We start from the raw sequence: 24,087 nt of genomic DNA on the forward strand, positions 1-24,087 counted from the left end.
CATAATGGCTGGTCGTTTTGCAGTGAGCTCTGCAGAAAGAAGGATCAGATTCGGTTTTCTGAGGCCCATGACAGTGGCCACAGACGTCAGGAGAGGGGCAGTGGGTAGTGCTGCTGCTTCTGTCACTGTCCAGGACAGCCACGGGAAGCTCAAGACTGTGGCTGACCTCCCAGAGATCAAAACCTTTGGGATGATGTACAGACTGATCTTTAAACGGTACCTGAATCGCATGCATGAGCTGCAGGTACAGAGAGAGATACCACAGCCATAGTTTGTTTATCGTGTGACTGTAAATGATTAATTTATGTACTCAGACTGTCACTGTTTTTACCTTGAATAGAAAGGAAACAACTGTCTTGCCTAATTGAACACTTTTAAATAATACAGTACTAGTTGTGATCTCAGTGTGATTTTTATTTGTTGCTCAAAAACGATTTGGAGATACAATGCAATTTATCTCAAAATCAACTAGATATTTCTTCACTAGCACATCTTCTTTGTTCTTCACCACTTGTTTTTCATCTCTACAGTTATACAAAATTCAGGTTTATGGCCCTTTGTACAAAGTGAATGTTGGAAACCTCCAATCCATTTCCATAAACAGTGTGGACTTACTGGAGGAACTCCTTAGAAAAGATGAGAAGTTTCCTTCCAGAGGACACATGAATGTGTGGAGAGAGCACCGTGACATGAAAGGCATCAGCTACGGCCCTTTCACAGAGTAAAAATGTTTGACACAATTGTTCTGTATCTGTAACAGGTTTGTTCTGTGACACATACATTATGCAAGACTAGTCATGTCTGGAGATTTTATACAGCCAAAGTGCATTTGGCTTATGTAAACTTGTGAACTCTAGCAAGTTGTGCTGTTTATTGTTGCCCTTCCGAAAATACAATATGTTCTTCAACAGAGAAGGAGAGAAATGGTACAAACTGCGGAGAGTGCTGAACAAACGCATGCTGCATCCAAAGGACTCAGTTCAGTATGGAGATGTGGTCAATGCTGTGGTCACAGACTTCATCAAACGGATTTACTATCTGCGGGAGATGAGCCCCACCGGTGATCTGGTTTCTAACTTGACCAATGAGCTTTATCGCTTCTCCCTTGAAGGTATTTCCTTTCCATAAGCACCTGAAATTAGATAAAATCGGACAACAGAAGATACAGCTTGCTTACAGATTCAGGGTGTAACTGACTTGTCACAATGCCCTTAATAGCTACATGTTCCCATGAGGACAATTAGAAGCCAACCTGACACTACACTGTTATACAGTGGGGAAGTCGTGGTCTAATGGTTAGAGAGTCGGACTCGTAACCCAAAGGTTGCGGGTTCGAGTCTTGTACCGGCAGAAAATGATTGACATGAAGATGGAGGCCATACAGAAGCGTGTGGATGCAAATCAGGAGGTTGCTGGGGAGTATCTCACCTACCTGCTTTCCAATGTCAAGATGAGCAGTAAAGACGTTTATGGAAGTATTTCTGAGCTGCTGATGGCTGGAGTGGACACAGTAAGAGACATTTAATGTATCTTTGACTATTTAAACAAAATACGTATGAGTTTTGAAATATTTTTTCCTCTTCATGTTCTAGACCTCCAACACTATGTTGTGGGCGCTGTATCTTCTCTCAAGAGACCCAGAAGCTCAAGAGGCTCTGTATCAGGATGTAACCAGAGTCTTGAGGGGTGACGGAATCCCAACAGCACAGGAAGTGAACAGCATGCCTTACCTCAAAGCTGTCATCAAGGAAACATTAAGGTTGAGAATTATGTTGAGTAATATAATACATCTTTAAGAAGTCAAAATAACATTTGACAGTGGCCAAACCAAACAGCAAATTCGGCATATACTATGTCTAAACTATGACTACACTGGTCAAATGTTTAGAATAAATAAAAAGCCATTTAAAAAAAGCCAAGGCTGCATTTATTTAATCATTAATTACTATAGTAAAAAAACCAACTAATTTATTCCTGTAATAGCTGAGTTTTCAGCTGTCGTTACTCCAGTCTTCAGTGTCACATGATCCTTCAGAAATCATTCTAATATGCTGATTTGGCGCAAACATTTATTATTATCAATATTGAAAACAGTTGTGCAACTTAATATTTTAGTGGAAACTGTAATACACTACCGTTTTAAAATTTGGGGTGAGCAAGATAAAATAAATGTATTCAAAATTTTTATTTCTAATAAATGCAATTTAAAAAAAAATTTTTTTTTACTTTCTATTTATTACGTAGCCCGGGAAGTCACCTGTAGGAGAAAAAAAAACAATCCGTGGCGACGGTCCACAAAAATATTTAGCCGCAAAAGCTATTGATAATAAGAACCATTATTAATAAATGATAATAACTGATAATAATTAAACTCCAAATCAGCATATTAGAATGAATTCTCAAGGAATATGTGACACACTGAAGACTAAATGATTGCATTAAATGATTGCTGAAAATTCAGCTTTGCCATCACAGTTAAACACATTTTAAAATGTATTTGAATATAATTTTTTTTATGCATGTATACTGTATATAGCATAAGAGACTTCTTTAAGAAACATTAAAAAATTGTAATTATTCTAAACATTTGATGAGTAGTGTATAATTGTTTTATAATTTCATGTGCAGGATGTACCCTGTGGTGCCTATGAATTCCCGTCTTATTGCAGAAAATGATATTGTCATTGGAGGACACTTTTTCCCTAAAGAGGTAAATTGTTGTAAGAAGGTAAAATGTTAGAATGAAAAAAAAGAAGAGTTGACAGTTCAGAAATTGGAAGTTTTTTTTTTTTTTTAACAGACATCATTCAGTCTGTGCCACTATGCAATCAGCCATGATGAGAAAATCTTCCCAGAGCCACAGAAGTTCAAACCTGACCGCTGGCTCCGAGATGGCAGAACGAGACCCAACCCATTTGGGTCAATCCCATTTGGCTTTGGAGTCAGAGGCTGTGTTGGCCGTCGCATTGCTGAACTGGAGATGCATCTGGCTTTGGCAAGGGTAAGAAAGACAGACATTGATTTTTAAATTTGTACCAGATATATTACATTGTAAATTGTGTTTTTTAATTGTATATTTTCATTCCAGCTAATCAAGTTGTTTGAAATCCGACCGGACCCAACTGTGGGTGAGGTTCAGTCACTCACTCGTGCAGTGCTTGTGCCAGACAGACAGGTGAACCTCCACTTTGTGGAGAGACAGAAGACATCTTCTGAACAATAGCTAAAGAATACCACCATTTCAGCAAGATATAAGCTGTCTGTGTACATATATGAAAATTATCAGCTAGTGTGAATCATGTGAATATGTCAACTATTTTACCTGTCTGGATATAATTCGTTTGTGCTTAGGGATATGTAATATAAAGGACCCTGTATAACAACGTAAAACAAACAAAAAAAATTCTCACCAAATTTTGTAGCTCTTTCCATTAAATTGTTGTTGTGAATTGTATTTCATTATGCTGATATATGTATTATATGAACTTAAAAATCAATTAAACCTTTTAATGAATCCAAAATCTCTCTTTTGTGTTATTGTTCAGTATTAGTGGAAGGGGAATTATGAATATTTATAATTTATCACCACAACAGATCAATATTGGAACGCAACTGATAGAAGATAAGCAAATGAAATTATGCAACAAATGAAATGACTAATATATCACCTTTAACACACACACACTAGTTTCCATGTTTTGTAGGGACATTCCATAATGGTGTTTATACTGTACAAACTTACTCTAACACTACCCCTAAACCACTCAAAACTTTCAGCATTTTTACTCTTTGACTTAGACTTAAAGTTGTGGCATTTTCGTAGTATATTTCTCATTTGTGCATATCTATTGTCTAATTTGCATGTTATAAAACCTAGAGTGATAATTTTTTTAAAGGTTCGTTTATTTCAGCCCATTCACCTCCAGTACTTCTCTTCATCTTATGGTGTCATGCTCTTGCCTGCCTGTAGAGGCCGCAATCGCGCGAGACTCTCGTTGAATCGAGGGTTAGGGTTATTTACGAAGAAGAGAAATCAACATCCTGTCCGACTGCGACGAGAACAGCACCAAAGTATTTACAGTTGTTGTTTCTTTTCGATTTTAGTGTTTTTGATTGTTGTACATATATAATGTAGATATATGAAATACATACAAATAATATTAGTGCTCAGGTGGTTGGTTTTGGGAGTTAAAACGTACTCGGCGGCGTTCAGTACTTGGAGCAGCTTTCGTTTTTATTATTTCCTATTTGAGCTCTTAAAACATGTTTAATTTGGGTTTGCACATATTATGCAGAGATTATTTGTGTTATAACTTATACATTTGGTTTGAGATAAAATGGAAAGTCATAGGTAACTCTTTTGTATCTTTGTTTTAGAGGGTTCAGAGGACGTTGGTCATGACCAGCTGATGATTTGCTCAGTATCACATTAGTAAATCTTAAATCATGAATCCTTCAGACATCTTTGGTAGACCACCAAACAACACTAATCAGCCTGGAAACCCATTTCAGTCCTTTGCCCAGCAGAACCCAGCACAGGGTGTTGGTTTTGGGCAACCCTCTGTTTTTAGTCAGCCAGCTTTTGGCCAACCAACACCCCAGCCTTCTGTCTTCGGCCAAACGCCTACCTTTGGCCAGACCAGTGGGTTATCACAAGGATTGGGGCAGACATCTTCATTCACTTTTCTGGGAACAGCACCGGCCTTTGGGCAGTCGAGTTTGGGTCAAGGCACACTTGGATTTGGACTACCACCGCCTTCATATTCTCAAGCTACAGGACAGAATCAGATGTCTGCTTTTGATCAGACCTCTGCTTTCGTTCAGTCTTCTGCATTTGGTCTTTCCTCCAGTGCCTCGCAATCTCTGACCAGCTTCAGCAGCACTGTTACCAACCAGCCCAGTTTTAGTCAGCTTTCTGCCTTCTCTGTACCCACTGCCACATCCAGCTCTTCAACAGGGGGTAGGACTGATAATCCAGCTGGTGGGAACCAGTTTAGTTTCAAGCCACCCAACGATGCAGTTTTCAAACCTATTTTCAGTGTCAGCCCCGAACCTCCCAGCTCACATCTGTCTTCAGCCTCTGAACCTGTTGGATCATCCAAGCCCGTAACTAGTACTACGGAGAATTCCTCCAGTGGTTCGCTGTTCTCATGCGTAAAGCCGAGCGCTCTGGGCTTCAGCTTCTCACAGCCAGCAGCAGCTCCATCGGTCTCATTTTCCAATGCTAATTTTTCACAAAAGGAGATGCTCGGTGGTGGCAACAACATTCAGTTCACCTTCTCTCAGCCAGCCAACCCTTCCAGCAGCAGTACGCCTGCTTCCCAACCCACGACTCCATCCACCTTCAGCTTCACAGCACAGAGCCTTCAGTCTCAATCAGATAACAAAATACCTGCATTTGGTACTGGCATTGGATCCTTTGGATTTGGGGACCCAAAGACTGAAGCCCCACAAAGAACGGAAGATAGAGCAGGTGATGGACAGAGCAGTGGAGGAGAAACCGCTTTTGTGGCTTTTGGCATAAAACGTAAAGAGGAGCCGGTTGATCCAAATGCAGCTAAAAGCGATAGTAGTGAGGCTGGGGCAGATGAACCAAGACAACCCGCCAAACGCCCCCTGCTGAGAAGCCGTGGCCCGGCTGGAGGGCTTTTTCGCAATGCATTGTCTGAGCTAATGAAATCCAAAGTCAGTTCAGTGAAGAGAGAAGATCATCTTCCAGATAGACCAGATCCACCCGGTCCAGGCAGTGATGTGGCCACTACACCTCCAAGATCTCAGGCTCCCACAGTGCTGAAAAAAGCAGAGGAAGTTTGTAAGTTACATATCTTTTCTTGTGATTTTCTTCAGGAGCGCACCAATACTGAAATGTGATTATTTTTACATTATTGACATATATTAAATTTCTATACTATTGTGAAAATAAATTGAAGTAAGTGAATTAAAAGTAAATTACAAAAACCAAAACACTAAACACTCAAAAGCTACAAGTAAATCTAGACATCACAGCATTTTAATGTACAATATGATAAAATGGATATTGATTTTGAGATTTGTTGAAGATTACATTTAACAGTGTTATTTAATTATTAGTGTTCTTAAAAGTAATTTTATGTGTGTCTGATGACAACAAAGTCTAATCTTAAAATAAAGATTAAATATTCAATATTGACTGAATCTGATAAATGTAAAATTAAAATTAAAATCTATAATGTGGGCTTCTAATAAACTAATTTTTATTCTAAGCTATTTTGAAATTAGTTTTTCTTGCTAACATTTCTAAGATTGTGATCACTTGTCTTTGTAGCACTCAAGCCTGAAGCACAGACACTCACTCCAGGTAGACGTGCTTCTCGAAAGGAGAGCACAGACAGTTTGGCTGGTCTCTCTCCTACTGATGCCACTGTTATACAGTGCAAAGGCATCCCACCCAACCTCAACAAGAAAGACCTCATCATACAGCATTTTAGGCACTTTGGGAAAGTGCTTAAGGTGTATTGCAGGCCTCAGAAGAATCTGGCCATCGTGCATTTCCAAGATCATGTGAGCATGTCTAGTTAAATACATAATACAAAATGCTCATTGCCACAAAAGTAGTTACATTTAATGAATGTGTTTCTGATTAATTAGATGAACTCTCTCTTGCCTTCCAGACAGCTGCAGCCAAAGCCAAAAAGAAAGGAAAGCAATTCCAGAGGACTGAAATTCAGATATTTTGGCAAAGGAAAAAGCAAAGTGAGTAACTATTAAGTTGTTTGTTTGCTGTTCAAATAAATTAAGTAAAAATCTTAGTTCATTGAAATGTAAAATGTTGGTTAGGCTTTGTGGTATTGTTAAACTGCAAAAGGCTATTCTTAAGTGCAGTGTAAATGTCACCAATAAAATTACTGCTGAAAATTAAGTTTATTTAATCACTTTAACAAAAGCGAGATTAAAAAGGTTTTGATAATTGAACCATTTAAATTAAAATATATTGTGGATGAAAATATGATATTTAAAGAAACTGTCAATCAGTTAGGGATGTAACGATTCACTCAACTCACGATTCGATTCGATTCACGATTATTATAATTTTTTTTAACAAAATTAGATTTAAGACAAATTATAAATTAAATGTGTCCTTTTATTATTGCTTGGACAAAATGCTGCACATTTCTTTGTGAAAAAAAAAGTGGAAAGAATTTATTCAAATATTCCAATCATATATTATTTGGCATTGCTTTGAACTGAAACCTCCACTGTAACAAATCCGACCCTACAAAACTTGTTTGAGGTCAAGTTCACTTTTTCACATTTGCATTTTTTTTGGCTGCTAAAAGTTACAGTACAAATCTAATTTAACAACACAGGGGCCACAGGAAATTAGGACATGAGAGCTTTTTTTGCTTTAAACTGATGAACATCTGAAAAAAATGTTGGAGACATGTTCAACATGAGGGCTGCTGTTTAAATGTGATTTTATACCTTGTTTGAGCCTTAATTTAGCAGAAGCACTAAATGTTAACTCCCATACTGTTATGCTTATGAAATGATTGCCATTTACAGGTCCAAGTGAAAAAGCTGCTAAACCTTCAGAAGTCAAAGATGTGACAGGGGACTCAGAGTCTGGGGCTGCATTTTTGCAGTCCTCCCCTAGTCGCAAGCCTCTTCCCAGAGCAGTGCCCATCAGCACCACTAGCTCCCTTATTAAAAGGTAATTTAAGACATGTAATATCAAGCAGTCCCTTTGCATGATTCTTATTTGTCCTACTTATTTATTTCTGCATGTTGTTTTTGTTACAGCTCTCTGATTCAAAAATCGTCTGTTGCTAAAACACTCCAGTTTGAGAGTGAGGCACTATTGGAGTCAGTCTCAGAGGAACGGAGTGTAGAACGACCTATTATTAACCTGCCCTCAGTACTGCAGCCTCTGATTGGTCAGGTGGCAGAAACAGCAGAGGAGAGATACCGCCTCCTAGAGCAGAGAGACAAGATTTTACGACAAGGTAAAGCCTTAATTGGCTCTAATACTATCTAGTACTGAACTTATTATAATAAAGTAAATGCAGCATTTATTATTATTATTATAGGGTTATAAAATTATATTGTATGTGATGTTATATATGCTGTTTGTTTTATTTTATATTTATATTCGAACATAAATGATGATAAATTATCTGTTTGGCAATAAATAATCTTTTTGTCTTTGAAGCTCGACCCAAAAGAACAGACCTGGATATGTCCAAAGTGTTTGTGGGAACATGCCCTGATATGTGCCCGGAGAAAGAGCGGTATATGAGAGAAACCCGCAACCAGCTGAGTGTCTTTGAAGTTATTCCAGATACAGAGAAGGTTTGTGACGATCATAGTACAGTCCAGTAATGATCTGAAATCCATGTTTTCATTGGAGATCTTGGCTAAAGTTTAATGTTTTGTGATAAAATCCCCCCCTTCTGCTTAGGTGGATCATTTTGCTGCTATCAAAGAGTATAGCAGGTCTTCGGCCGATCAGGAAGAACCACTCCCTCATGAGCTTAGACCACTTCCTGTGCTAAGCATGACTATGGACTACCTTGTAACCCAGATTATGGACCAGGGTGAGGGCAATTACCGTGACTGGTATGACTTTGTCTGGAACAGAACCAGAGGAATTCGGAAGGTGGGCATAACAACTTTAATTGCTTTATCTAAGGCCCTATTTCTAAAGTGTCTAACTGTTGATTTTAATTAAAATATCTAAAACTGATTGATATAAAATGTGTCAATGTGAATATTATTTTGCCCTTATGTCTATTTTGTAATAATCATGTGTCTAAACCTCTCTTGCAGGACATTACCCAGCAGCATCTATGTGATCCAGAAACAGTATCGCTCATTGAGAAATGTACCCGTTTCCACATTCACTGTGCCCATCACCTCTGCCAGGAACCCATGATGTCTTTTGACGCAAAAATCAACAATGAGAATATGACAAAATGCCTGCAGAGTCTAAAGGAGATGTATCAAGACCTAGCCACTAAAGAGGTGTACTGCCCCAATGAAGCAGAGTTCCGCCAATACAATGTGTTGCTTAAGCTCAATGACGGAGATATTCTTCGGTAAAACCTTGCTTTTGTCGTCTTTTCTTTTGGCAGTAAAGCCGAAAAAACATTGCAATAGTCAAGGCATTCCTTTAGTTCAAACAGTAGATTAGGCCTATGTCCCTAACAACACCAAGTTTATGGATTCAGTTCATATAATAAAATGTAAATGAGAAATACACATTTGTAATATACTTATTTGCAGTGATGGAATAAAGGATACAAATGGATTTGTTTTGTGTCAATGCAGCGAGGTGCAGCAGTTCCGTAAAGAGGTACGGGAGTCTCGAGAGGTGGATTTTGCTGTGCAGGCCTGTGCAGCACTCAACAGCAATAACTTTGTCCGGTTCTTTAAACTTGTGAGTGCAGCTTCCTATTTGAGCAGCTGCATACTTCACAGATACTTCAATCAGGTAAATGCATCTTACCCAGAGGGTAGTTCTATAGGCAGTATTTATGAAGTACTTTGCACCTCATTAGACCTTTGAGTTTCTTTAATTACAAAATGTTTTTGTCTCTGTTTGATTAGGTGAGAAGCAAGGCACTGAAAATCCTCAATGTGGCCTTTACTGTTGGATCCCAAAGATCCACCATTTTTCCACTTGAGGACTTCGTCAGAATGCTCATGTTTCGCAATGCCACTGAAGCCGCAGACTTTATTCAACAGTATGGCCTTACTATCAATGATGGGTATGTCCTACTTATTTTCTCTGTCTTGATTTTGACAAAAACATTTTTTTACTAAGATCTTTTCTCAATGCAATAGTGTCCAAAGGTATTTTGAAGTTGCAGAATTTTTGAAAATGAATGCCTTATTTTGTCTCTCATCCAGCATGGTAGAACTTAGTCGCACAGCCTATCAGGAGCCTGATTTCTCCTTACCGCAGAGGAAGTCTGTGGTCATTGAGAGGAAGAGAACTGTTCTGATTGGTGAGGTGGTGAACGGTGGACCACTGCCCAACCCACCCCAGCACAATCCTGTTTGCAGCTTTGACTCCAACAAGAAGTACACAGGAGACGGCCTGTCTTCTGAGCCTCCACCAACTACCCTGAAGGGTGTGGATGCACTTTGATTCTTAGTTCATTAGTGAAAATTAGAATATACTTTTACTTACTGTTGATATTTTAATCCTTGTCTTTGGCAGCTCATCCACAGAGGCAGGAGTTGAAGCCCTTGATGGAGCCTGACTTCAGGCCTCAGGTGACAACAAGGCTTCTGGCTGAACCACGGCTGTTTGTGGACCACCCTGGCACGACAGAGCCTGTAAAACCTGTTGACACGGAGGAAACCGGAGAGAAGAACCAAACAGAATCCTCTCTTCCACAGCTGGTTTTCCAACCCATATTAGCCCCACAACCAGTCCGACCTCCTCCTCCTCCTCCACCCAAACCAGAACCAGCCTACACAGATCAGGTGAGACACTTTTCAGTTTTAACTGCAAAGTCCTACACTATGGTACATACATACATAAGCTCACTAATGACACTATGATCTCTGGCAGGATATAATGGCAGAGGTGGATGCGGTGCTTAATGAGGTAGTGGAAGCCGAGGTCTCTGATATAACCCGTGCAGCTGCTGAATATGTGTCTGCAGCCCTCAGGTAGGAACTTTTTCTTTTCTGACCCACAGGTTTTTTTTTTGTCAGCCAGAAGATTTCACTTCCATAAAGCCAAAACAAATTTTTTAACATAGTGTTTGTGTCTTAATGTGTCTGCTCATGTGTTCTGCAGTGCGAGTGACAGTGAGTTAGAAACGGTTGTGAGTGAAGTCTTAAATCAGCTGCTGAGGGAACTATCCACGTCAGAGATCATTGCTGAGAAGGAGAGAATCGCAGATGAGAAACGCAAGCAGGAAGAAGCCAGGTGTGTGAATTTTTTAATACAGTGCTTTTGTTTTTGTGTATATTAAGTTCCCTTTCGAAATGGTCTCTCACATTGCATGAATCTAGGGGGGTAACTCTGTTTTCCTCTGAATACTGGATCCTGATTTGTTAACGTTTGTGCAGCTGCACAAACCAATGGCATTTCAGGCATTTCTGGTTATGTTTAGTAACCAGAGCGTTTTCAACTCTTTCTATTTTTTGTGTTTGATGTCAGGCGGAAGGAAGCCTTTCTTGAGCAGTTCAGCGGTGAACTGTGTGCTAAAATCAGTGACGAGGTGCTAACAGAGAGCATTAGAGTGACCGCAGAGGCTGAAATAAGGTACCACATCCTACATAAATATCTCCCTGAGGTTTTCTTTGCTGTTGTCTGTCACTTTTGGCTTCCTCATTAACAGTTGTAAGGGATTATTACTGTATGCACAAGTCACATTTCTCCCTGAAATTAAATGGGGGGAAAAAAAGGAAATTATGTTTTGACTAAAGAAAATTAAGTCTTTAATAAGATGGTTTATCTGACGTAATATAAAAAAAAAAAGAATGTAATATGTTTTATAATATGAGTTTAGATTATAGGAAGGAGGTTTTTTGGGGGGGGGAGATGGGATTATGCTTAATTTTAAATTGTCACAATGCAAACGTTTAGGCATTAAGATAATTTTAATTGTTAAGCTCAATTTCTGCAAAATGTTTATTATATATGTATTTATTATTATAGTGTAATATTTCTTCATTTTGATTTTTGGGTGAAACATGACTTTTGACAAGTATTCATGATATTCATCAGTGAACGTGCAAAATTGGTCATGCTGTTCTTCCCTTCCAGGCTTGCTTTAGAAGAAAAGGCAGCTTTTATCACTCGCTGCTCAGCGGAGGAATGCGACAGCATAGTAGAGGAGACGCTGGCTGAGGAGGTGGCCGCAATGGCACAAGATATCCTGGACAGTGAGTTGAGGCGCATCTGCAAGTTCATCAAGAGGTTTGAGGAGCTTATTATTTCCCTTTGTGTATAAAGGAAGCCCTGGAGCAAATAGGTTTTCTATAGAAACCTGTATGCATATACTTTAGGTGGCGTGACGTGGTAGCTGTGCGTCGTCAGCTAAAGAGACAGATGCGTGGTTTCCCTGCAGCCCCTGGCTGTGTAGATCCGCGGTTCAAACTGAAGGCTCTCATACCCAGTGCCCCTACGAGCCCCTCTCTGGACCTCCTGGCCCAGGGGATGGTCAACCTGGGTAACTCTGGGAACATGGCGGTTTCCTGCACAAGGTCTGTTATTGGAGATTTCTATTTTTTATTTTTTATTTTATTTTGCTTTGCTTTAATTTATTATTATTTTTTTTTAATGCATCTTAATGATTGTTCCTGGCAATTAATTTTAATAATATAGATTGCTGAAAATGAGACAGGAAGCAGTTCATCAAATGAAAGTGTCCTACTACTACAATCTCTTACTGAGGTAAGTACAGTGGGGATACAGTGTGGCCTAGATGTGCAGAATGCAGATAATTTTTATCACCATGATTGTCTGAATGGTTAATTATCCTCCTTTGGCAGTGAGCGTGTATGGATGCCTCTTGACATGCCCACTCTTGTGGCAGAAAGCACCCCTAATGCACCTGACAGAATCTTCTGGAAAGCCACGCTTCTGTTGCCAAGCAGCTGTGACAGTGACATAAGCTATGCCAGCAGGTAAGGAACGAAATTGTGGAAAATTTTCTTGTAACATGTTAAATTACAACTGACCTCTTTTGTTTTTATGTTTGTTTCCATGCAGGATTCTGACAGACTGGCTTGAGGTTAAATTGGGTGGAGAAAACCAATCCGAAGAGAGTGAGAAAGAACTCAAAGGGCAACTGAAAACACTGTGCATTAGTCACAGCTTGACAAATATTAGGGGACAGACTCATGAAGTTCACATTGCTATAAAAGTAAGCTTCAGAAGGAATAGTTTTCCCCAAAAATTACAATTCTGTCATTATTTACCCAGTTAAAGTGAGGTATTGAGGAGAAAATGGACAGCAGGGGAAAAATTCCAACTCATGAAATGAAGCTCATTAATATCCAGTTATCCAAATGTCTCTACATTGACATGATTAACCCCTGTGTTTGTGTGCAGGCATGTCATGGCCCTCTGAGTGCAGAAGACCAGTGTTTGCTGGAGGAACACGAGCTCCATGGCACCAATGCTCTTCTGATGCTACTTCCCCCTCTTAACAGTGCTGGACAGGGTGAAGAGGATGAGGATGTGTCCCTGCTCTCTGCTCTCCTTCAGCTGAGGCAGGTGCAGCAGGCCAGCTGCTGGCACTCTCCTGTACCACTGGTTGTGGTTGTTATTGGCAACCAAGAGGGCGGTACCAATGATCATGGTTTGGAAGAAGGCGAGTTTTGAAGGAAAGACTTAATATAGTAGACAAGACTGTTAAAGACTGCAATCTGATTATTTTATTGTCTCTCTCTTTCACAGCACTCATGTTGAATATGTTAGTCAACGATGGTCTCATCTCTGAATACATCTTCGTCCACATACCAGCAACCCTCACTGACCTGCAAGGCTCAGAGCAGGTTGGTCTGCAAAGAAATATTGAGAATACACAGTTGTTTTTAATATAGTTAAAAATATTTGTGTTAGGGATGCGTGATATGTGTAGTTGTATCGGTATTCGCTTATAAATATGAACTTTTTTAATGCTATAGTTATTGGCTCAATAGGTGAAATAGGGCGATATAATTAAGGTGATAAATTGTAGCCAAATAATCATTGGGGCCCCACATTTCAAGTTACCATTTTTTTTTACACAAATTAATTAAATTTTTTTTTTTTTTTTTTACATTTCCATTTACTTTTTTAAGAGCATCTAAAATTAAAAGTAGTTTCCACTGTTGCACATAATGTTTGATGAAAGCATGGATAGATCTAGATGCTTATAATTTTTTTTCTTATCAGGGAAAATTAGGATTGATGTCTTGAATGGTTATTGAAAATGTAACATGTACTAAAACATTCTCTTTACATAATTGATCCGCTTCAGATGAGTCATGTCATCAGGTGGCTTGCCGCCCGTTCTCCCGCTGGCCCAGCCCTTTACTCTCAGACCCTGCTGCAGGTTGTTGAGTTAGGCCTGTGCCGTGAGTTCTACTCCAGACTACACCGAGACAAGCAGGACAGGAAACATGCAGGTCTTCCATCTCAGCACCCGGAGCCTATCGTGCAGCTCTGTAACAGTGTGCTGAGTTTCCTAGCAGGTGTGGTTTCGTCAGAGCATCTGTCCAGTCTCTGCTGGCCACCTCCTGAATTCTCTCTCCCCGAGAACAGAGAGCTGATTCCTCATCAGGCTTGGAACCCTCCAGAACACCTGGAGTGGCTGAAGAGAACCATCCTCAGCCGGCAACTTCCTGAATGGGATCTGCCTCCAATTAGTGGTAGGTTCCAATCCTTGAATTTGTAGATTTTAGTAGCTTTATCTTAATTAAAAGAAATCAAAACTAATCTCTTTTCTTATTTCTCAGCCTCATGGCCACATTTGTGTGCCTCGATATTCCAATACGTATCCCAGATCCCTACATCACCCTTAAGCCAACCTATTCTAATGTCCCGTCTGGAGAACCTGCTAAGAAGAGTGAACTACCAATACTTTCACGTGAGTGATGCAGATTGGGAGGACTATGAGACGAATGGACCATCCTTTCACGAAATTCCTTGGGACGACATCATAAGCCTGTGCGTAGAGCATCGTATGAAGGACTGGAGTTTGGAGACTCTGGTGTCAAAAGGTGAGAATAACAGATTGGTAACATAATGCCAATTATGAGCTTTGAACATGTTCCAGTGTTAAATGTATGTTTTAACTCTTTAAATCACAGATGCCCTCACGGATGATGGCGAGATTCTTGTATATTTTAACAAAGACAGCCTGAAGTGTTTCCAGCCCCCTGATAGCTGGATAGAGGCTGTGAAACAGACATATCAGGAAAAACAGCTGGCCTTAGAAGTGTAACTATCACTGTTTTACATATGTATTATTCACAGTATATAGCATAACAGCCTTGCATCAAAAAATGTAAACAAAATGTAAATGTTTTCTGATAGGTCAAAAGTCAGGCCCCCAACCACGGCCAGACATTTCCCCAAACAGAAGCTGTTTCAGAGTCACATAAACACAGAGGAATGGCCTTCTGTGCGTGATGCTGCACAAATTCCCATATCGCAGCACTTTGAACGTATTCTCTCTTCCATTCGTGATATGAACGCTGAGGGCCAGAGGTTAGCATTAACAATTTTAATATTAGAGTTAACTGTGTTGGCTTTTTTTTTTTTTCTTGGATGTTTGTAGTAACCATTTCTTAACATGTGTCTGTAGGATTGGAGAGCAGGTACAGCGTCGGATTGAAGCGGATCCGTTACGCACTTCATCGTTTCCTCTTACCCTGACCTCCACCGCCCTCTCTATGCCCGTGACCATGACCCCCTCCCGAAAGCGCCCTGCTGCTGGCACTGTCCACATACAGGTAGAGTTATACCAGAGACACCATCACAACTGGATTAATATACCTGCATTACTATAATTGCATTAAGTCTCTATTTTTGTGCTCTTTAAAGGAAACCGAAACAGCTGACCTGGTTGAGAAAATATCATCTCCTTGCAAAATAAACAGACTCTTTGATGCAGACAGCACACAGAGTCCCATAATGGAGCGACTTCAGCGTACTCTCTTAACTGTTCAGGAGATGAATGCTGAGGGCCAGAGGTTAGGTTTAAACTTTTTTTAATGCACTAAACTGAGAAGATATAATAATGCATTATGGGATTGTCTATTTTCATTTTTTTTTTCTTTCATATGTGTATCTAGAATCGGAGAGCAGATTCAGCGTAGGATTGAAGCGGATCATTTGTCCTCTGCCTCTTTTCCGCTCTTCCTCCCCTCCACCCTCCTCTCTGCACCTCCCCTAGTTAGGACTTCCTCTTCCAAGCGCCCTGCTGCTACCTTCCACATACAAGTACAGTATTCTAGCATAACTAAGGATAGTATGAAGTTAAAAAGCAGCTTTCATTATAAATGCCTTAAACCTGCATTTGTTTTTCATTTGAAGGAAGTGGAAATGAAAGATTCTGTTGAGAAGACTGCTGCATCTTGTGAAAAAAACAGACCGGTTTCTTTGTTCCAGCGTTTGCAGGACTTGAAAAGAGAGTTGTCAAGTCAGAAGGAGGAGGAACGTGTGTGTGACCTCAAGCTGAAGTGTCTTTTAGACATTGTAGAGAACTGAAGATGTTTGAATATAACAGCAGCTGCTGAATGCCACTTCTAGTCTCCCAGTTTGAAAGAAAATGTCTTTTGTCTGCTGCTTATTGGTCTCAGCAGTTTTATTTTTGCTGTTTTAAATTTTATATTTTTTGATAAAATGCTTAAGTCATGTGCCTCATTCATTAGGTTTAATTAAATCTTAGTGTGTGTATCTCCTTGTACTTTAACAGTAATTTAGAATTTGTTCATTTGTTCTCATACATACTTTCCCGCTTTCTGAATAATAGTTGAGTGTATTTTGTTCACCCCAATAATTCTGTTGTATTTAAATGTATATCTTTGGACAACCATAAAGATTGTTTTTATCAAACTACTGATTTTGTGTATTTTTTCCGCCTAGTATACTGAGAAACACAAATATTTTAAAGATGTTTTTGCTCATATTGCTACAGGCCAACCTTTGAATTACGAATTAACATGAGGTGATTAATTTATTCATGACACTCTAAACGTGGTTTGTGTGAACTGGAAAGACACGCCCATTTTGCTATGTTTCTAACGTGATTGGAGGGCCTGTCCTCTGGTCATGTCTCCATGCGATATCGCGCTCGGAAGGCAGTGCTAAGCATTATGGGAAACGTAGTTTAAGAATGAAGCCCCTTTCCATGTTTATACCGTTTTGAGAACGATTTAAGAGGAATAAAGAACTACATTTCCCATGCTGATTTTAAGGAGGCGTTTACCGTCTCGATCAGCTGAAATATGGCATGTTCTTTTCAGTTTACAAGTTTTACTCGTGCTCTTTAAAGATGACAGAGGGAACGTGAGTACAATTGTTTAATATTTCTGAATGCTTATGTTTTAAAACCACGCAGATATGAAATGAATATATTTTCCCATAAGACACGTTAAACAGAAACTAATATATTAATTATGACGTTTTAGGTTTTAATTAACAGTATATTATTATTGTTGTTATTATTATTATTATTATTAAGGTATCAATGCCCTATAATGCAGACTATATGCATATCTGTAGATGCTATCTTTATAATAACATAATATGATTTATATGACTATATATTTATATACTACAAGGTGTTTATTTGTTTATTTTTTGAGAAAGAAATTCTAAATAGATGCACATCAGTTTTTTAAACATGTAAGGTTTGTTAAATGCTTGAAAAGTGTTACTGTACTACTGTTATTATGCCCATCCAAGTGTAACATTTAAAGATTTGATTCAGGTGTTTGCGGAGAAGGGGAGGCCCCTATAAGACCGAACCAGTGACAGAGCTCAGCTGCTGGAGGTTGAGTAATGTGGAGGGCAGACAGACCTGGAGGTACACTGAGGAGGCAGACAGCATGGACAGACAGCAGAGCATGCTGGAATCTCACTCTCTGGGACTGGACACGGTAAACATAAACATTACAGACAAGTACACTGCAACTTTTATATTCATTTTCATATCTAATCTGTTCTTCTTGACCTCAGGGTGAGTTCATCTCAGCATCCCCTTCCGCACACACTGCAGTAGAAGCTGCACTGAAGGGAATGGACTTCTACAGCCGTCTCCAGGCTGAAGATGGACACTGGGCTGGGGATTATGGTGGACCACTTTTCTTACTTCCAGGTCATTCATTTATAATAAGCCATTTGGACAGACTTTCTTTGTTTAGTCATTAGATGAAAGTAAATATTCTGATAATATATAAATTATGTATAATATAAATAAATAGAATCAGTCGAGCATTATATGAAAAATAAATGTTTTGTGCTTTTAACTCATGCATTATTAAGGTTAGAATTTGCCACTAATGAAGTAAATAATAATGGTACTGAGAAACCTAGAATTTGTAAAGGTAAACTGTCTTTTTGTCTATTTGTTGATGGTTTTCAGGTCTGCTCATAACCTGTCATATTGCTGAGATCCCTCTGCCAGATGCATGGAAGCAGGAAATGGTTAGATACCTTTGCTCTGTGCAGCTGCCTGACGGAGGCTGGGGCCTGTGAGTATTAATAACATTGTCTTTTATTATATGGGGTGAATCTCATGATACCTGCAAGGAGCATCCAGATTATATTTCACTCACAAATCAAAAGAAATCAATAAGAAATTATCTCATTATTATAATGTAAAAAAGAGAGAAGGAAATCAATCTTATTACTGTAATGCAAGAATAAAACTATTGAAATGCTACTACATTTATACATAATGGTAGTGTTTTATTTGTCCTTTATGCTGATTTTTTTCTCCATTGTCTTGCCTCCTAATCTAGTTATCTAATAAACCTGGCTTTGTGTACTACGAATATTGTTGGCTATTTTACAAATTACTTTATTCCTCTTTTGTGAGTCGCTTTGGATAAAAGCATCTGCTAAATGCATAAATGTAAATTAATCTGAAGAAGATATTTTGAAGAATGCCGGTAACCAAACCGTTTTAGTTTCCATGACTTGCATTGTATGGACAAAAAATACAATGAGAGTCAATGGGAACAGAAACCGTTTGCTTACCAACATTCTTCAAAATATCTTTAAAAAAAATCATACAGGTTTGGATTGACATGAAGATATGTAAACGATGACAGAATTTTCCTTTTTGGGTCCACTATTCCTTTAATGTTTAACTTCACTGGGATAATAATGGAATTATTACTTTATGACCTGATGAACAGCACAAATATTTATTTTCCAGGCACGTTGAAGATAAGTCTACTGTTTTCGGAACAGCTTTGAATTACACCACCCTGAGAATTCTGGGAGTTGGGCCTGATGATCCAGATATGGTTCGCGCAAGGAATATTTTACACAGCAAAGGTCTGTGATTGCTGATATACAAACAGTCACATGTATGTTCATATGTAACGTAACCCAATAAATGAAATAATGTGGTGTTCAGTTTCAGTACTGTCCTGCTCTGTTACAGGTGGTGCTGTCGGTATACCCTCCTGGGGTAAATTCTGGTTGGCCATCCTCAACGTATACAGCTGGGAAGGGATGAATACGCTCTTTCCAGAGATGTGGTATCCCAAGACTTCATTAGTTTACAGATAAAGTGTCGTTTTTGTTTTGAACATTTATATAGTTGGATTTCCTTTCGCAATTTTTTTTCCATCAGGCTGTTCCCTTCCTGGGTGCCGGCACATCCCTCCACTTTATGGTGCCACTGTCGGCAGGTCTACCTGCCCATGAGCTACTGCTATGCGGTCAGGCTGTCTGCCGATGAAGATCCACTGATACTCAGTTTAAGACAGGTAAAGTTTCTCAGTGCTACCACTAGAGGCCACTCTGAGACCATATTAAAATCAGGCTTGTTTGCCTGAACTCTACTATCCAGTCACAGTTGTTTGTTTTTTGGGTGTTAAACAGGAGCTCTATGTCCAGGAATACTCGACTATTGACTGGCCAGCTCAGAGGAACAACGTTGCAGCTTGTGACTTGTACACACCACACAGCACCTTGCTTACTATCGCTTATTGTGAGAGAAGTGTAACATCTCTGTAAAAAATGATCTTTTACCCTTTACATTTCACATAACAAGTCACATAACGCTATCAAACTTGATCTTACAGTGATCCTGAATGTGTATGAAGCTCATCACAGCACTATGCTGAGAGAAAAAGCAGTGAAGGAGCTTTATGACCATATTAAAGCAGACGATCGCTTCACTAAGTGTATCAGCATTGGCCCGGTGAGAGAAAAGAGAATACATTTTATTTTATATAATGTAATATTGACTCTATTAATCCACATCCCTGGTTTTATTGTGTGCAGTTTCTCTGTACATGTTTTATCAGAACTATTCCTTAATAATTATTCAGTCTTAGATATTACACTGTGTACAAAAATAATTTCCTGTTTTGTCAGATTTCGAAAACGATCAATATGTTGGTACGCTGGCATGTGGATGGACCCACATCACCTGCCTTTCAGGAGCATGTGTCAAGGATTCCTGACTATCTATGGTTTGTGGTCTGATTTGAGTAATTTCCTGCTTATATTGTATTATAATAACAATAATAATAATTGGTTTCTGTCTTTCTTTTTGCCATTTTTATTTTTTCAATGCTCCAGGCTGGGTTTGGATGGTATGAAAATGCAGGTGAGATGTTGTCATTATGAAGAACATTTTGGGGTTCTGAAGTTTGTTTTATCTGATCAGTTAAATGTTGTTATTATTAACAATATTAATAACAATTCTCACTCATATTATTATTTATTTTCCATCAGGGTACAAACGGATCACAGCTATGGGACACTGCATTTGCAGTACAAGCATTTCTTGAGGTATATATCTTTATTAATAAAACCAAAACTGGTGCATAACCGATGATTGATCAGTTGGCCTTGTTTTCTGAACAGGCAGGTGCCCAGGACATCCCCAGGTTTACAGAGTGCCTCACACAAGCCCATCATTTCTTTGATCTGACCCAGGTGAGGATGATTAAATCCATTTTTTAAAAACATAATGTTCTTTATTATTACAACCTGTTTATGTATTTAGCTTTAACTTAACTATGTTGGTATTGACAATGTTAAATTTGCTTATGTGCTAATCCAAATACAGTGGAGTCCAAAAGTGAGACCACATTGAAATAATTTTTTCTTTTAATTATATAGAGGGTCTTTACTCCCCATCTTTAATCTCAGTCCCTCAAAAATTATATTTTTCTCTATGTTTACTAAAACAGAGTGTTCAAATGTACGTTAATTATATTCAGTATTTATTCATAGGCTGATATAATATATTGTCACTTCTCTAATGTTCATGCATGGCTCATCTTTCCAATGAAATTACACAGTGAAATGCATCCAAACTCACAAGCTGTGTCAGAATAAACACACTAATCATATACACTAATACTATACTAATATATTAATATTAGTACTAATATACTAGTATATACACTATACTAATCAAAAGTTTGGGGGTGGTAGGATTTTTTAATGGTTTTGAAAAATGACTCTTATGGTCACCAAAGCTGTATTTATTTGATAAAAAATACAGTAGAAACAATAATATTGTGAAATATTATTCCGATTTTAAATAGCTTTTTTCTATGATAATATTTTTTCAGTTGTAATTTATTCTGTGATGGCAAAGCTGAATTTTTAGCAGCCATTATGCCAGCTTTCAGTGTCACATGATCCTTCAGAAATCATTCTAATATGCTGATTTGGTGCTCAAGAAACATTTCTTATTACAATGTTGAAAACAGTTGTGCTGCTTAATATTTTTGTAGAAACTGTGATACATTTTTTCATGATTCTTTCATTATTAATAAAAAGTTGTAATAGAAAAAACAGCATTTATTTGAAATAGAAATCTTAATGTGTCCTTGCTGAATAAAAGTATTAATTTCTTTTTTTAAAATGTGATTTTGTTTCAGCTGCTAAGCATGAGAAATCCTGATGGAGGGTTTGCCACGTATGAGACCAAACGTGGTGGAAAACTGCTGGAGCTGTTGAACCCATCTGAAGTGTTTGGTGCGCATGCAGTAATATGTCATATTCGGTTGACAGTGCATTTTTCATCGGTCTTGACATGTCTGATTCTACCTCTTTCTCTCCCAGGTGATATAATGATCGACTACACGTATGTTGAGTGTACCTCAGCTGTAATGCAGGCACTGAAACACTTTCACAGCGTATATCCTGAGCACAGAGCAGAAGAGATTAGGTACAGCCAAATAAAATATTTCAGCATATTGTGGTTTGAAAAATGGTTTGGTTAAACCACGTCTCTTGATCACATAGGACAACTCTTCAGCAAGGGCTGGACTACTGCAGGAGGGTTCAAAGATCTGATGGCTCATGGGAAGGGTAGGCGTTGGTTCATTTATAATCAGAGACATTATTGTGTTGCTTCTTAGACTGTTTATGAAGGATTCTGCTTGTCTTAGGTCCTGGGGAGTCTGTTTCACATATGGAGTCTGGTTTGGTCTGGAGGCATTTGCATGTATGGGCCACACTTTCCAAAATGGGCATGTTATTTGTTTTTCTTCTCATATTGATGTTCATTTAATAAATCATCAGCTCATATTCTTTTACTGCACTTTATTTAACCCCTTAATTCATTTGGTTTCTGTGTTGCAGGTCTGTTTGTGTGGAGGTGAAACGTGCCTGTGAGTTCCTGCTGTCGAAGCAGATGGAGGATGGAGGCTGGGGCGAGGACTTTGAGTCCTGTGAGCAGCGGCACTACGTTCAGAGCAAGAACTCACAGATCCACAACACCTGCTGGGCTTTGCTGGGGTTGATGGCTGTCAGGTAACCGCAGCAGTAGTTTTTAGATACCTCTACAGAACTGCCCTCCTGTTCAAAAACTGGGTACAGCTTTTGTGTTGGGGGGGGGGCAAACTGACCCACATTGTTTTCTGTTCAGTTTGCCAAAAATCAACATTATGAAAAATACTAAAGATTCTTGCAAAAACAGAAAACCTCTATTGTAGCTTGTCAGTGACTAAAAAAATACAAAATATGTGAGGTAGTTAAATAATTTCCATTATTTTTATTGTATTAGGGGTCAATTTAACCAATATATTTTTTTGTGTTCAAAATGAGCTGCACAGACACCATAACTACAAATACAAGTAACTGCAAGAAAGTATAAATAGTATCTAACATTATTTGTACTTAGTGTAAGTAATATCTATTGCTATTTGTACTTCCTCTGCCTTTTTATGTCTTTTTCTTAAACCCTTGTGAGGGTAAAAAATGACTTTCTCATGCTTCTGTTCAGCAACAGTCTAGTAATTGAGATCCAAAGATTTTTTCAACTAGATATTAAAGTGATTTTTTTTGGATGATTTAGAAAATGATTCTCAAATTTGAGTAAATATGACATTTTCATGTATTTCATATTTCAGTGTTTGGCAACCTACAATAACTTTTTTTCCTGACTCTTTAGTGTTTTTCAAAGTGTTGATTTATGGCAAATTGCATGGAAAACAATGAGGTTCAGTGGGGTTAATTTACTTTAAAAATTTCATTTTTAGGTACCCTGACATCAGAGTGATCGAGCGAGGCATTCAAGGTCTGATTGATAGGCAGCTGCCCAATGGAGACTGGCCACAGGTGAGCAAAGCTGTTGCTAGATCTCAAATTCATCTGAGGTCTCTCTCTAATAAAATGTGCTGGGTTGTTTCCTTGTTTTCAGGAGAACATTTCTGGAGTGTTCAATAAAAGCTGTGCCATCAGCTACACCTCTTACAGGAATGTGTTTCCTGTGTGGACGCTGGGCCGTTTCTCACAGCTCTACCCCTGCAGCCCTCTGGCTGGGAAACTCAAACTCTGAGTCAGATACTGTGTACTTGTGCCTCAAATAAGCAGTATCTGATCAAAGATCATTCTTATTTGAAACAAACCTGTTTGCTGCTCTTTAGAAAGTAGGACTGATTTATCAAAGTCTTTAGAATATTATCTACAGAATATTTAGTTCATTTTTGTGCTCTTTTAACCATGAGACCAAGGCGTTGTATCCTGTAGATGATTATGTAATTAAAAGCGATTTTCTGTACTCTTATAATAAATCATTTTATATTTTGGATCTGTTTTGTGTCTGATTTATGTTTTATAATCCCCCTTTTGTTTGCACTGACTGAAATCAATTCAGTATAGAAACTGCATACTGCTCAGTAGTTTAGAATGCTCTATGTAAAAGGTATGTACAAATTATTATTGCTATTATTATTAATAATAATAAAGTCAAGTCAAGTCACCTTTATTTATATAGCGCTTTTAACAATACAGATTGTGTCAAAGCAACTGAACAGCATTAATTAGGAAAATAGTGTCAATAATGCAAAAGGACAATAGTAAACACTAATTTTTCAGTTAAAGGCAGTTCATCATTGAATTCAGTGATGTCTTCATTCAGCTCAGTTCAGTTTAAATAGTATCTGTGC

General features: G+C 38.5%; 2 protein-coding genes and 1 pseudogene across 2 annotated transcripts; all 3 read left to right on the forward strand.

Moving 5' to 3' along the window:
• LOC107741912 (sterol 26-hydroxylase, mitochondrial-like) lies at positions 1 to 3,506 on the forward strand (annotated as a pseudogene).
• A 500-nt stretch (positions 3,507 to 4,006) lies between these two features.
• Positions 4,007 to 16,528, forward strand: LOC107741913 (germinal-center associated nuclear protein-like). The gene is made up of 31 exons (XM_016554719.1): positions 4,007 to 4,071; positions 4,378 to 5,812; positions 6,305 to 6,540; positions 6,651 to 6,732; positions 7,543 to 7,690; positions 7,780 to 7,982; positions 8,189 to 8,328; positions 8,438 to 8,635; positions 8,806 to 9,074; positions 9,307 to 9,469; positions 9,586 to 9,746; positions 9,889 to 10,112; positions 10,202 to 10,470; positions 10,559 to 10,659; positions 10,790 to 10,921; positions 11,156 to 11,260; positions 11,765 to 11,917; positions 12,007 to 12,204; positions 12,326 to 12,394; positions 12,493 to 12,627; positions 12,713 to 12,866; positions 13,055 to 13,316; positions 13,403 to 13,500; positions 13,968 to 14,358; positions 14,446 to 14,709; positions 14,800 to 14,929; positions 15,026 to 15,199; positions 15,297 to 15,444; positions 15,536 to 15,684; positions 15,787 to 15,934; positions 16,028 to 16,528. Exons 2-31 carry the CDS (start codon positions 4,447 to 4,449, stop codon positions 16,199 to 16,201), a joined length of 6,444 nt encoding a protein of 2,147 aa, XP_016410205.1. The 5' UTR covers positions 4,007 to 4,071; positions 4,378 to 4,446; the 3' UTR covers positions 16,202 to 16,528.
• Positions 16,529 to 16,919: 391 nt separating this feature from the next.
• Positions 16,920 to 23,727, forward strand: LOC107741934 (lanosterol synthase-like). The gene is made up of 20 exons (XM_016554753.1): positions 16,920 to 17,002; positions 17,427 to 17,595; positions 17,675 to 17,813; positions 18,081 to 18,189; positions 18,879 to 19,000; positions 19,110 to 19,206; positions 19,302 to 19,437; positions 19,553 to 19,661; positions 19,756 to 19,874; positions 20,051 to 20,148; positions 20,258 to 20,285; positions 20,414 to 20,470; positions 20,546 to 20,617; positions 21,574 to 21,670; positions 21,758 to 21,863; positions 21,941 to 22,006; positions 22,087 to 22,167; positions 22,280 to 22,450; positions 23,179 to 23,257; positions 23,340 to 23,727. Exons 1-20 carry the CDS (start codon positions 16,947 to 16,949, stop codon positions 23,475 to 23,477), a joined length of 2,049 nt encoding a protein of 682 aa, XP_016410239.1. The 5' UTR covers positions 16,920 to 16,946; the 3' UTR covers positions 23,478 to 23,727.
• The last annotated feature ends 360 nt before the right edge of the window (positions 23,728 to 24,087 follow it).

This window comes from Sinocyclocheilus rhinocerous, unplaced genomic scaffold, assembly GCF_001515625.1.
Source record: "Sinocyclocheilus rhinocerous isolate Xijiao unplaced genomic scaffold, SAMN03320098_v1.1 scaffold226, whole genome shotgun sequence".
Lineage (NCBI taxonomy): Eukaryota > Metazoa > Chordata > Actinopteri > Cypriniformes > Cyprinidae > Sinocyclocheilus > Sinocyclocheilus rhinocerous.

Coding starts and splice junctions, on each gene's coding strand:
- LOC107741913 (XM_016554719.1), top strand. CDS start 4,447: ATGAATCCTTCAGACATCTTTGGTAGACCACCAAACAACACTAATCAG. Junction 9,075..9,306: donor AATGACGGAGATATTCTTCG/GTAAAACCTTGC, acceptor GTGTCAATGCAG/CGAGGTGCAGCAGTTCCGTA. Junction 13,501..13,967: donor ACCTGCAAGGCTCAGAGCAG/GTTGGTCTGCAA, acceptor GATCCGCTTCAG/ATGAGTCATGTCATCAGGTG.
- LOC107741934 (XM_016554753.1), top strand. CDS start 16,947: ATGTTCTTTTCAGTTTACAAGTTTTACTCGTGCTCTTTAAAGATGACA. Junction 19,001..19,109: donor GAATATTTTACACAGCAAAG/GTCTGTGATTGC, acceptor GCTCTGTTACAG/GTGGTGCTGTCGGTATACCC. Junction 20,149..20,257: donor AGGATTCCTGACTATCTATG/GTTTGTGGTCTG, acceptor TCAATGCTCCAG/GCTGGGTTTGGATGGTATGA.